Here is a 13,967-nt window from a genome sequence, read left to right as displayed (position 1 = left end):
TCTTGCCAAGAAGCCCTTGCCATCTATTAGAAGAATCGACAGTGATTCCCTCTCTCCTTTAAAGTCCCACAGTTCTTTGACTTCACTGTTTCATAATAGGGTATTACTTTTGAATCCCCAAATGACCCACTTGAAGAAAGTCCATTCCTTCTTTTTTCTAACTATAATGTTTTACAAATTTGTCCACAAAACACTAGATCTATGGTGCTAATAAATTTTGACAAATAAGAGCATTCTATGACAAAATAATTTGGGGACTAGGTGATTACATACAGAGTTATATATCCAGAGTTATGCTATAGGTCATCTTGGGGTCTTTAATATAACTAATGTATATTTGACTCTGTAACATTTCCCAAATTCTTTGATCACAACAACCTGAAAATATTACAAGACTCCTATATTTTGGAAAACACGCTAGCAAATACTGGCCGATCACATGCTCCATCCATGCCAGCTAATTGATGATTCTATTAGCTTACCAAAATGGTCTAAAGGCTCATCAGTCTGGAAGGTAGAGAGATGGATTCACAGACCCTGCATTCTATAAATTCTGCTTGCTTTATTTGTTTACAGAATATCTTTCAAATGGCTCAAGGATACAGAGAGAGGGCTCCATTTTAAAAATATTAATAAATGTATTTTTGTGGGCCTTGAACACTAGGCAAAGAAGCGAGCTTTCAAAATACATTTGTGCTTTTGATCACAACAACAAAGAAAGATGAGAAGGGGAAAAAGCAGACACTGACGGTTTCTCAGAGGAGATGAGAGTTAGCTTCATGGACAACAATAAAGATAAAATATCATCCTGCACTAGTTGAACATAGTCAAAGCCCCAAATGCAGAAAGCCAAGTCAGGACCATTGTTTACAGAGGCCTTACAAAGTCTCTAGCCTATGCTCTCTTGCTCTCATACATGTGGAATCTAAGGTCCAATGCTACTGCGTAACAGAAGTCACCTGAATCACCATCCAGTGAATTTCTCGGGGAAAGGAAAGGTGTTAGTCAATCCAACCCTGAAGAGGTGAGGTTTAGGTGTCCCCAGACTCTGAAAGGCTTGTGAACAACTCTCCTTCTTAGCTGTAACTTTCCATACCAGTATATTTATGTTATTCTTTGATTAATATTGTATCTTCTACTAGACCATATGCTCCATGAGATCAGGGATCAGCTTCTAGCAAGGTGCCTGGCATATAAAGTATTCAATGAATATTTGCTAACTGGCTGAAAGGATGGCTGGAACAATGAAGGAATACTCCTCTTTGTCCACTGGTTAGAATCTTTTGTGAGTTCCACTATCTTTCTGTTCAGTACTGGACTGGAAGATGAGTTTCTAAGAGGTGCAGAATCTAAGTTAGTCTGATTAAAGAGTGCTGTCTATTTGAGACTCCAAACAGGCAGCCTTTTACTCAACCCATGGATGAGTGAGTACGTTAACCTGCTCCTTCTGAGTGGCTCATATTCTGACTGGTGGGGAAGACGCCTGCTTAAGATACTTACATCTGAAAGACAATGGGCACCAAGAGATGCTCTCATCTGAAAAAAACAAACACATCTATTCAAGAAGGTCATAAGCAAGCTCCAAGTCTATTTTTTCCTCAATAATTAATCATAAGTGCACCCGCCATGATTTTTCCAAACTCTTCTTGAATCTGATTACATCTGGAACCTGGGTCAGTAGCTCAATGAGTTTACTCCTTGCGGGCAATGGACAGTGACCTTTCAGTAGCTTCAAAACTACCTCTCTGAGACTTCAAGGTGAGGTTGACAGGACCAGGAGGGGAGATGAGGCCCTCCCTAGGTCCTCATTCCTGAAGTTGGATCTGGTGACAGTCTTGTGCCCTCCTCCTCCCAGGCAATAGATACTACAGAGATCAATCATACCCTGTCCGGAATTTCCATTCTGCTTAGAGGTCAGCAAAGTTCAAACACAATAGTCTGTCCCTGTCCTCTCTGTTCTCCCAGCACAATGCAGACTTTTGCCCACTTTTCGTGAGTTCCTGCCAGAAAATTAGATTTCAAACAGGTGCAGCCTGCTGATTAGCATTATAATAGATTGTAATTACTTAACAAGCCCATATATACCCAGAGGGACTTGGAGAGAAATACAATGTTTTGCCAAATGTAGCTTTTATTTATGTAAAATACTGCAGGCTGCTCCAGAGTTCTAAGTGAAGACTCTGGAAGCTCTGTCTGCGTGTGCTTCAATGAGCTCTGAGTTCAGGCACCAGAAAGTAAAATTTCACTTCTTGTTGCTGCCAATTACAAAAGGTGTTGTCTCTAAAGCCCTAAGGAGAATTTAAACTTGATTTTAAACTCTGCAAAGGGAGAACAAGTGGGTCTTTCCCTTCTCCCCCTATCACAGCACTCTGCAGGGGTCCTGAGTACCCAGAGGGTACACAATTCCCTCCTTCAGAGACCTCAGACCATCATTTTGCTCTGTAATGGTTATTCGGCATTTGGAACCTTTATTTTTGTGTGTGACAGTTCCCACTTGTAAAAGTGGTTTGACAAAGACCTACTGTATAGCACAGGAAATTATATTCCATATTTTGTAATAACCGATAATGGAAAAGAATCTGAAAAAGAACATATATAAAACTGAGTAAATCTGTACACCTGAAAAAAATAAATAATGCTTTGAGCTTTTACAATGTGTGTGTGTATATATATATAAAATCATCATATTGTACACCCTAAAAGTATACAATTTTTATTTGTCAATTATGCTTCCCTGGTGGCTCAGATGGTAAAGAATCCCCCTGCAATGCAGGAGTCCTGGGTTGGGAAGATTCCCTGAAGAAGGGAATAGAAACCCACTCCAGCATTCTTGCCTGGAAAATCCCCATGGACAGAGGAGCCTGGTGGGCTACAGTCCATGGAGTCTCAAAGATTCAGACACAACTGGGCAAATTTCACACACACATACTTCAGTAGGCTGAGGAAAAAAATCGAAAAAGAAAAAAGAAACCTCACACCTGATGGAGATGCGTCAGCTTGGTGCAAACTGCCTCATGGAAATAATACAGCATTCTCTCATAAAAACATCTTCCAGGATCCCATAGATTTTTATAAAATAAAATATCCCTTTCTTCTACCATTTCTTTACTTCTTTCAACCATACAGAAAGATTGTTTGAGGAATTCACTCAACTGCTTACCCTACTGGTCTTCCCAACTAGATTTCCTGCTCTTCAGAGTCAGGAATGATACTATCCACCACTTTCTTTTCCCAAGCCCCTACTGTCTACCACAGCACTAGACCATAGTCGATGCTAGGGGAATACACCTTTGTTTGATTAAAAGCTTTCTTTAATTCAACAATGTGCCAGGAATTGAACACCAAGATCAGAGCAGTGAACAAAAACCTCTGCATTTATCTAACCTCTGTTCTGGTGTTAGAGATGATCAGTGAGGATAAATAAGGAAAATATATACTCTATAAGATAGATAAGAGCTAAAAAGTAAAAATAAAGCAGGAGAAGAGCATATAAAGTGTCAAGGAGAAGGGTAAAATTTTAGATGAGATTGCCAGGAAAGGCCTTACTGAGAATGTACCAATAATATTTGAGTAAAGATTTAAACTATCTAAGGAAGGAATATTCTGGAAAGATGGAACAGCAGATGCAAAGACTGAGGTGCAAAGCAGGTGCAAAGAATACAGTAAGTGTAAGGGTGCAAGTGGGTGAATATGACTGGGAGAGAACCAAACAGGTGAGGAATACTTGGTGGTGGGGTCAGAGAGGTTGTAACAGGAGGCCTGGCCATGGTGGTCTTACAGATGGTGACAAGGACTTGGGTTTTTACCCTGAGAAGTTTGTGAGCAGAGTGACATGATCTGATAGAGTTGGGGTAGGGCCGGGAGCCAGTTAGAAGGCTGTTGAAATAATCTTGGTGTGAGATGGCTGGGACTTGGGCCAGAGCAGCGTCAGCAGAGGTATGGAAAGATGATCAGACTTGAGAATTATTTTGAAGGCAGAGCAAACAGACACTGCTGAGGGATTGCATACGAGAATGTGAGGTGTCAGGAATGGCCTGGGCAATTGGAAGGGTGGAAATGCTGTTTCTTGAGATGAGGAAAATTATGAGAGGTTTAAAATGGGGAGAGGAGACATCACATATACAATTTGGGACATAATTGAGTTTGAGATGCCCTTTACACTCAGACGGTAAAGCGTCTGCCCTCAATGTGGGAGACCCGGATTTAATCCCTGGGTCGAGAAGAGCCTCTGGAGAAGGAAGTGGCAACCCACTCCAATACTCTTGCCTAGAAAATTTCATGGGCAGAGGAGCCTGATGGGCTACAGTCCATGGGGTCGCAAAGAGTCGGACACGACTGAGTGACTTCACTTTACACAATCAACTGGCCATGACAAGAAGGCAGTCACCTACACGAGTTCTGAATCTCAAGGGCAGATATGGGATGGAATTAGGAACTTGGAGTCAACAGCATTGAGAATGTATTTAAATTCATGAAACCAGATTTTTCAGTACAGCAAAACCAAAACAGCAGCTCCCAAATATTCCTATTTCCAATTAATCATATGCTTCAATAAATACTTAACCTTTGACTCCAGCAGCCACAGTTCTAGACTTGCCAAAACAATTTCATTTCAAGTAATTCTATTATTAAATTTCCAAAAAGCCAATTGTTAAGTATAACTAAGTTAACATTATTTTTAGACAATGTGAGACTTCTCATATAAATACATTTTATATGTATATTTTTAGACCATGTGAGACTTCTCATATAAATACAAAGGGGAAAATATCTTTCCCTGGACCATATGTTCTGATTAAAGATTCTAAAACTATGAACACACACACACACACCCCTTTAAATATTAATAAAACTGTTAGAATGTACAGTAGCCTGACCCCTTGCTAAGAACTTTACACAGATTCCGTTGTGTCGCATAACAACCCTAAGAGGTAAGAACTATTATATTCCCATTGTACAAAGGAAGAAACAGATTTCAAGAGTGTTAAGTCACGTGCCCAAAGACACACAACTAGTGAGTGATCCAGGCATCCTGCAATTAGAGCTCATGGGTTCAGGGCCAGAGGCCTACTGAGGAGCTAGGGAGCTGAGGGTCTCAAATATTCACTAAATCTGCTGCTGGTCAAAGACACAGAGAAAGGAACAGGACAGGAAGCCAAGGCCCGACAGCATATGAGGCCTCCGGCCCTTTAACTTCAGGGACCCACTGTCAAACTGTTCTGTGGGAGCACTGGGGCAAGAACTGCATCGTTAAATAACCAATTATGTACCATGGGAAGCAATGTTTCATTAGATATTAAGTATTATAGGCTTTTCCCGGTGACTCCGTGGTAAAGAATCCACCTGCCAATGCAGGAAGTGGGTTCGATCCCTGGGTCGGGAAGATTCCCTGGAGGAGGGCACAGCAACCCACTCCAGTATTCTTGCCTGGGAAATCCCATGGACAGAGAAGCCTGGCGGGCTGCAGTCCATGGGGTTGCAAAGAGTCAGACAAGATCAGCAATTAAACAACAACAACAATATAGGGGTCGGCAGGGAATCAGCAGGGAGATACCTGGAGCCCCAGGTGCTGGGAGAGTTCCAGGCATAGGTGCCCACAAAGTGGGTGTGGACTCTTCCCAGTCCTTCCACACTGCTTTCTGGACAATCCCACCTCACTCTGTCTAAATGATAATAGAGGTCTCAGAGATCCTCTGAAAGACTGCCTTACAAAATCCCTGAAGACAGAGACGGGCCTTTAAGCTGTTTATATCCACATGTGCTCCGGCCACCACCAGAACAGACTTGAGTAATTTCCTAGGGTAATTTCACTAGAACACGTGTATGTCCTCAGCATCTGGGCCAGTAGGCTCCTCTCCTTGGCTTCTGCATTGGAAGACTCCCCCCAAGGGCTTTGGGGCCCAGGGAGGACCCCATCCCCCTGAGTCCAACCTTTCCAAAAGGGGCATCAGCCTATCTCCCAGTGTCAGCAGGCTGGGATAATTTTTTTTTTTTTTTGCCACTTTATTTTTTTAATTGAAGGGTAATTGCTTTACAGAATTTTGTGGTTTTCTGTCAAACATCAACAAGAATCAGCCATAGGGACACCCATGTCCCTTCCCACCCATCTCTCTCCCCATCCCACCCTTCTAGATTGTCACAGAGTCCCTGTTTGAGTTTCCTGAGTCATACAGAAAATTCCCATTGGCTATCTATTTTACATATGGTATTGTAAATTTCCATGCTACTCTATACATCTCACCATCTCCCTACTCCCCTCAATTTTTAAGATTCTTTTTTCATGTGAACTATTTTTAATGGCCTTTACAGAACTTGCTACAATATTGCTTCTGTTGTTTATGTTCTGGTATTCTGGCTATGAGGCATGTAAGATCTTAGCTCCCCAACTAGGGATCAAACCCACATCCTCTGCATTGGAAGCAGAAGTCTTAAACACTGGACCACCATGGAAGTTCCATGGGTGGGATAGTTTTGAGAGACCCTGTCAATGGGCTACCTTGGAAAAATGAAACAGAAACACTAGTGCCCCATTCCTTGCCAAATGAGACTCCCTGAATGAAAAACATTATGGAGGCTATGAAAAACTGGCTTCCTTAGATCCTGTATAATATTCAGCTCAATAAAGACCCCCTCTCTAGGGCCTACCCATGGTAGGTTTAGGGGGACATAACAACAATAGCTACAGTTGTTAAACATTCACAGAGCCCTTGGCTGATGTGCTTTACCTGTTCCTTCCATTCCCAGGACAAGCCCGTTGCATTATAGGTGGAGACTTGTACCACTGCCCACTTCTTACAGAGGCAGAAACAGAAACACGGGTTAAATGGCTCCCTAAAGGTCTCGCAAGTGGTTGGTGATAGAGATGAGATTCAAGCCCACGCAGCCAGGCTCCAGAGCTCTTCCCTCGGGTGCTCCACCAAACCACCTGTCAGAAAATGACTTTCTGTCATTGCCACTGTGATGAGGGCCTCTTCCATTGCATGAAGCATGGGAGAGACACCAACCAAAGATAATCAGAGCCTGGGGACAGGGAGGAGAGAACTGAGCAAAGGATATAGAGAGCAAACTCCAGAGTATGACAGGACCAGACAGTTGTAACCCACACATTCTACCCACACTCTCTGCCATCTTTCTGCTCCCCTAGCACCCCACCATCTGTCCTAAATGCGAGTGCTGCTCCAACCAGCATCCATTCAGGAATCCCCACACTTCTAGTTTACCCAATCCTGCTTACAAATCTTTCTTTATCCAGGTGAGCCTGGGTGGAGTGGGTTGCTGTTTCCTTCTCCAGGGGATCTCTCCAATGCAGGAATCAAACCTGGGTCTCCTTCACTGCAGGCAGATTCTTTACCAACTGAGCTACGAGGAATTATAAAAGTCTATTCACGGGTGAAGAAGAGAGGGGTACAAATTAAGAGAGTACCACTGACATATGTAGACCACCACATGTAAAATAGATAACTGCTGTATGGACAGAGGGATCTCAACCCGGTGCTCTGTAACAGCTTAGAGCGGTGGGGAGGAGATTCAAGAGGGACGGGACACATGGGTACTTGTGGCTGATTCACGTGGTTGTATGGCAGAAGTCAATACAATATCGTAAAGCAATTGTCCTCCAATTAAAAATAAAATTTAAAAAATTAGACGAATGTAAAAAACAAATCTATTCAAAAATCTCAGGACATTTCTATGCACAAAATCTTGGTATATTCATTATCTGGAGCTTTCCCCTGCCTGCAATTTCTATTCTAGTTCAGTGTTTCTCAAGGCATGGGCTAATCAGAATCTCCAGAACAGCTTGTTATAAATGAGTATTCTGTCCTAAACAACAGAATGAAAAGCTCTGAAAGTGGGGCAGGAGGACCTGTATTTTTAATGACCCCACCCGGTGACTCTTCTGCACACCAGAGTCTGAGGAGAGTTATCACCTCTAACAGTTTTGGGGAAGCGAGCTATAGCAATTGTGTTTCATGGGATTCTGCTTCAAGTATAGGTGAAATCTTCCCATATCTATGTAATGAGCTTTCTCTAAAGCAACCCCTTTTGTCATCATAACAGATATGCCTCTCACTGTCTGGAGAATAACAATCTCAGTCTGGTTTTAAACATTCTAGAATCCACCTCAATTTTCTAAACTTTATCCCACAGTTTCCAAAGGGTGGAATCATTAGCCCCCATAGCACTAATGATTTTAAGAGGCACCTGAGGTAAACTTTTCATTTTCATTTTAGAGACAAACATTTAGTTTAATGTCAATAAAGAAAAATTGTAACTACCATATCCAAGCCTGTGATTTCACAAATACTGGGGCTTAAGTGGGAAATCAAAGAGTTACTGTTTTAAAATATTAAGTAAATACATACTAGCACTGGCAGTACTCAGATAAAAGTCTTAAATTTGGGAAACCTCGCCTTGTCTGGCCCTTTTCTGATGGCACCCTCAATTTCAGCCATGCATTTCTGACCACAGGCATTCTCTGCCTTTATCCCAGCATGTCCGTGCCCATGGAATACTGTCTTCTCCCATAAATACCTCTTTAAATGTTACCCATCGTTTCATGCCCAATTCAAGCCTCCTTCCAGGAACCTCGAGATTCTTCCAGCCATCCCAGCATACTCCCTTTTTGAACTCCTGTAACATACTTAAGGTACCACTCATTTAGTCTAATTGCTACTTAAGTGTCTATGAGTACCTATTCAGTGTTATTTCCCTAGTGAAATGAAGCCTCCTGAGAGTAACCCATGGTCTCTTTTACTCCTGGATTACACAAAGAGCTAAATGTTCCTGGCTGGATCTAAGCGCAAAACAGGAACTTGGTGAATACATGGGAATTCATCATGCAGCTGAATGAAATGTTCCACAGTGATGAGAAAGGTGGCTGTTGCATGCCCTCTGCATCTCCTTACTCCAGGCCAGAATTCTCAGCCACACCTCTTCATTACTGCCAGGTGAAGAGCACAGAGGCTGGAGCCCAGGAAATTCTACCCAAAGGTGGGATTCTGTGGGTGTCCCCTGGCTGACGGGGATAGGAGAGGTGACCTTAGCCAGCCCAGGTGCAACCTGTCTGCTTCCACAGTCCGGTCACCTCTGCTGCTGCATCCTCACCCTCAGTTGGAAGAACCAGTGTGGCCAGAGCATCCTCATGAAAACAACCCCAGACAACAGAACCAGCTCCATTATTTGGTTCATCCATCCTGTGACTCTAGCCTTTCTGTATCTCAAGTTTTTTAATCTACCAACATCTAATTCACACTTGCTATAAGGCAAAAGAGACACTGATTCTAAAAGCACTTTAAATTATCACGTACAATAAAAACTCAGGGACACAGCACGTGAATCTGCAGAAAGACTTAGACTAGGAGACCAGAGGGCCTAGTTCTCCACTGAGCAAGCCGTGAGCAATAGGAGCTGTGGTCCCTCCTTCCAGCTCTGCCCCGTCTGCTTGTCTTGTGACCTCAGGAACCCACTTAGCTGCCCTGGGACTCAGGATCCTTGGCTGTGAAAACTGCCTATCACTAGATGATCTGGTCTAGGGCCAAGTCCAATGTGAGTTTGAGCACCTTAGAGAGTGACAGACAAACAAGTCTAGTGTCCACTGCACACTTCACTGGACATGCTCCAAAGTGGGGATCATGCGCCAATGTACTCAGGATTTGGGTGGGCCCCAGCAAAGCATCATCAGAGACACTCAGACACCTTTCCCTCCAACTAGCATCTGTTTTGTGGAAAATAGCAGACGTGCTGTTCACCCTACCTGTTCTCCGCCTCACTGTCCAACTCCATCTGAATACACGGCAAAAAGCCTCATTTCCTCACTACCATAGTCATGTTTTTTTCTTCCCCTTCCTGTCCTAAAACAACAACTTGAAAACCACAGGTTTTGGTGTTAAGATCTGGCTTTGAAATTAGTTATCCCTTCAGCTCCCCCTCCGACACGCACCACTTTCATGAGTGAAAGGACTGAAGGCCAGTGGACAGGAAATGGGAAACGAGTGGGAACTCTGGTGGTGGGAGGGGGGCAGTGGCCAGGGCCATTGGTGAACTGGAATGGAATGGAATGACACTGTGTTCTTTGGGATTCCATAAAGGTTTGCCTGCTTCCCAAAGTGTAAGCCACAAATCTCCCAGGGTTGTACTTGGTGTGGTTTGTTGGAGCTTCCTTGTAAGCCCTGTAACCATGGTTTTGGGCAGACTACATCACAGCCAGGAGCATCAAGGGAAGACAAAAAGCTTTTTCCTATTTTCCCCTAAAATTCCATCCCCTTAAAAAAAGTGTGTGTGTGTATACATATGTGGGGGGGGGTATATATATATATATACACACACACATATATGTATATATACATATATGTATTTATATGTAAGGTGATATGCCAAGGTGATTCATGTGCACTTTGACCATAGGACATCATGAAGTTGTTTGTTTTCAATAATTAAACATCTCTCCATGAGGATCAGGTATTTCTCTGTGTAGACCAAAGAACCCTAAAACCATATACACCCAGAGTCACACCTGCTCTCCCTGGAAACATGTAACAAACATAAAAATAAAGAAGATCATTTCCTAATTTAACACCTTCCCTCTAAAAAAGGGCTAAAACAAGGTTGCTTCTCCCTGCTTCTCTGAGTGCCAAGGTTGAATGCATTTGGTTTAGAGAGTGTGCAGAAGGCCTATTACCGAGTCCCTAATATTTTGACAGTGTAATCAATTAACTTGGTCTCAAAAATAGTATCTCATAGCACAGTGTCTTGAAAATCAAAACAGAGAAACAATGTAACTTTAAGTCGATTCAAAGCACTGACTGCCAATTAATCACAAGCAGAGCCGTTTGTAAAATACAGCGCTAGTTCCGGATGGATGGACAATGCATTGGGCAAAACCAGCTCGGCCCATGTTTCTGGGATCCTGGAGGGGACGAGAGGAGAAGAAATTTTTCTTCCCACATGTCAGAAGATGAGCTAACTGCCCGACAACAAAATAGAAATGAGCCAGCTTCATCCCGGAGGGAAAAATAAAACAGCTCCTCACTCGGCTACTCAGGACAAAGCCAGGACGTGCGAGAAGCCTTCAGTGTAGGGCTCCACGTGCCTCTCCAAGGACCGAGGAACCCACCCACACACAACCAGCCCACCACGCGCCTGGCGGAAGAAGGCGCCGGCTTCTCCGCCAACCTTCAGCACCGGCAGCTTGGGGTTCCCAGCTTTCGAGCTCCCTGTAGCGCCCGCTGTCTGGACAGGGCAGAGGACCATACCCTCTTTCCAAGACTCATCTTCCATGCCCCAATGGCTACTTCTCCCCAACTACTGAGTGTGCTTCCCCAAGCTAATTGACACACACACACACTCCAAATGGCACGAAATCCCTGAGCCCCACGACCAAAGCCAAGGTCGTGAGTTCTGCCCCTGGAACCCCACAGTCTGGTTCCTGGACCGGGAGGCGCCCAACTCACCCAGTCCTCGAAGTGACGGCTCCCGTTCTGCAGCAGCTCCTCAAACTGGATGGTGCAGTTGGCCACGAAGTCATCGTAGCCGATGGGGGCATCGTGGAAGACAGCCAACTCAATCTTGCGCCCGTTGCACACATCGGTGACGAACTCGTCGTGCCAGGCCGGGCTGTTGGTCTTCTGCTTGGTGGCCGTTTGGCCGATGCGCGAGTCGTCCACGTTGAGGGCGATGTAGGGGTCGAGAAGGAAAGTCTGCGGCCGGGGTCCCACCGCATGGCGCAGCGACCAGGCTGTGGGCTTCAAGCTCACGGCCTCGCAGATTTTGATCTTAAGAAGGCCATTGAACACTACCATGGTCGGGGCGGGGAGTGGGGGCCGGGGTCACTCCGTCCGCCCCGAGGGCAGGAACGAAGAACCGACGCCGCGGCGCTCCGAGCACGGGACTCTTGGGTCCCCTCTCGCCCCACCCCACACTCTCCCTACACCTTGTAGCGTTGCGCCCTGGCGCGGGCGATTCTCAGCCAGCGCATGTATTTCCTCGCCGGGTTCCTAACGGAAAACAGGGAGGGGGGAGAGCTGGGGGACGTCCGTGTTTGGAGAAGTCTCTCCCCCCCCCCCCCACCAACCAGCAGCACCTCCAGAAGAGGAGACGAGCTGTCGGCTCCGCTGCAAAAGCCGCGGGGGCTGTCTCGTCGCCTCGCTGGCTCTCCGGGTTGGGGCTGCGGGGAAGTGGGCGCCGCGCCGGGCGCTTACCTACCTTTCCGAAACATAATCCCCGGGAAATTTCGACTCCAGGAGGGGGAGGGGGCGGTGAGACGGGGCGGGGACCAGAATGGGGGCGCAGATTTCCACCCGGATCCTCTTCGCACACCCAGCGCCTGCCTCTGACCGCGCAGGGCGGGGGATGAACCCAGGGATGTGCAGTCTACCCGGAGGGATGCATGTCCAGAGGAAATGGTCCTCCTCGGAGCCAAATTTAAAAAAAAAAAATCCACAAGCCACACGGCCAGCCCGGCCGCCTCCTCCTGGGCGAAGCCGCGCCGCGCCGCAGTCGGCGATCAGGAGGCGCCAGGAGTCGGGAATCTCACATCCGCGCGGGCTCGGGAGTCGGGGTGGCCGCGGCTCCGGCTGGGGCGCAGGCCGGCACCGGGCGGTGCGCAGCGCGGCGGGGCCGGGACTGCGACTCGGCGCGGCCCCACCTCCCGGGCGCCGGCGCCCGCCCGCCGCGCTCCCCGCGTCCCGGCTTTCAGCTGCCGCTCGCTCGCTGCCCGCCCGCTCTCCCCCTCGGTCTCTTCTCCCTCCGTCGGTGTGCGAGCGAGCCTCCCTCCCTCTAATGCAGGAAATGCGCAAAAGACGTCAGTGTGTATGTGTGTGTGTGTGTGTGTGTATGTGTGTGTGTGTGTGCACGCGCGCGCACCCGCGCGCGCGCCCTGGTGTTTGGGGAAATAGAAAGTTTTGCCGGTTGGGGGAGCAATACGGGAAAAGTGAGCCCAGCAGGGGACTGTCGAGGACCCGCGAGCCTTTCGGGGTCGCGGCGGCTTGCCGGGGAGCGGAACTCGGATCCCGCGCGGGACCCGGGGGAGTGGCGGCCTTGGCGGGGGGGGATGCGAGCCCGCTGGCTGTGGATACCTGGTCTGTGGTCTCCCGCAGGAGACGAGAAGGCCACGCATCTTTCCAGGCTCTGCGGCCAGCACTGTCTTTTACAGCCGGGAGTGGAGAGGTGGCAGGGGTCGCGCTGCTGCAGAGGACTCGAGACCCTCCCCCGGCCCCACCCCTACTCTGACCGTGGCTGGCCAGGGCAGCCTGCGGAGTATTGGTCGGTCTGTCTGTCATTCTGTCCGGAGACGTTCTGCTCCGTGGTGGTGGTGGGGGAAGGGGGAAAGGGAGGGGCGTGCACGGCTCTGTGTGAGTTTTAAAACACTTATTCTTTCTTCCCTTTCTTTGGGGGCATTCTCCCTTTTGGGGGTCTGTCCCAAACTTCTCGGGCTGCGAGAACTTGTTGACAAGCGAAAGCTTAGTAATACCCCGACTCGGTTCGTGTGTTTGTTTATATTTCACAAAGTGACTTCATATTTACTCTAGACCTTGCCTGTGTCCTTTGGGGGGACAGTGTTCTGATCAGCGCGCTGACAGGGGCCGTCCCAGCGGCGCGAAAACCGGGCGCGTCCTCCGGCGGGGACTGGGGGTTGTGGGCTGTGTCCGTGTTAATTTCCTCCGTAACCTTTAAACTCTCGCTGGAAGCCGCGGCGGCAGCTGATCACGTGAGGCGGGCCCTGGGCTGCTGGGGAAGAATTTCCTCCGCGGGGAGCCGGGGACGGGGAAGGCGGCCGGGCGAGGGACGGCCTGGCGCCTGGGGACGCGAACCTGGGAGGGCGGGGCGGAGAGCGCGGAGGTCCGGGGCGCGGCCCTGCCTGGAACTGCAGGAGGACAGCCCTGGGAAGAGGTCGTCTCCGCAACCTGCGAGCCGGGGGGCGGGGGGTGGGGTGTTGTGCAAACGGAAAAAGAAAACCTCGGCCCTCGCCC

At 47.5% G+C, this 13,967-nt stretch overlaps 1 protein-coding gene across 3 annotated transcripts in view; it reads right to left on the bottom strand.

Annotated features, from left to right (window-relative positions):
• PRKCE (protein kinase C epsilon) overlaps positions 1–13,210 on the bottom strand; it is a 535,293-nt gene extending 522,083 nt beyond the window's left edge. For 2 of the 3 annotated variants that reach the window (XM_043468473.1, XM_043468475.1), the window contains exons 1-2: positions 12,202–12,792; positions 11,451–11,993 (exon numbers count right to left, since the gene is read on the bottom strand). In XM_043468473.1, the coding sequence (XP_043324408.1) occupies positions 11,451–11,798 (348 nt within the window). In that variant the 5' untranslated portion in view covers positions 11,799–11,993; positions 12,202–12,792. Of the gene's footprint in view, positions 1–11,450; positions 11,994–12,201; positions 12,793–13,073 lie in introns of those variants that run through there. The other variant, XM_043468474.1, reaches the window with a different exon arrangement.
• Between the last annotated feature and the right edge of the window lie 757 nt (positions 13,211–13,967).

Source organism: Cervus canadensis, chromosome 5 (genome assembly GCF_019320065.1).
Source record: "Cervus canadensis isolate Bull #8, Minnesota chromosome 5, ASM1932006v1, whole genome shotgun sequence".
Lineage (NCBI taxonomy): Eukaryota > Metazoa > Chordata > Mammalia > Artiodactyla > Cervidae > Cervus > Cervus canadensis.
The sequence above is the reverse complement of the archived record's forward strand: the minus strand, read 5'-3'. Positions and strand labels throughout refer to the sequence as shown.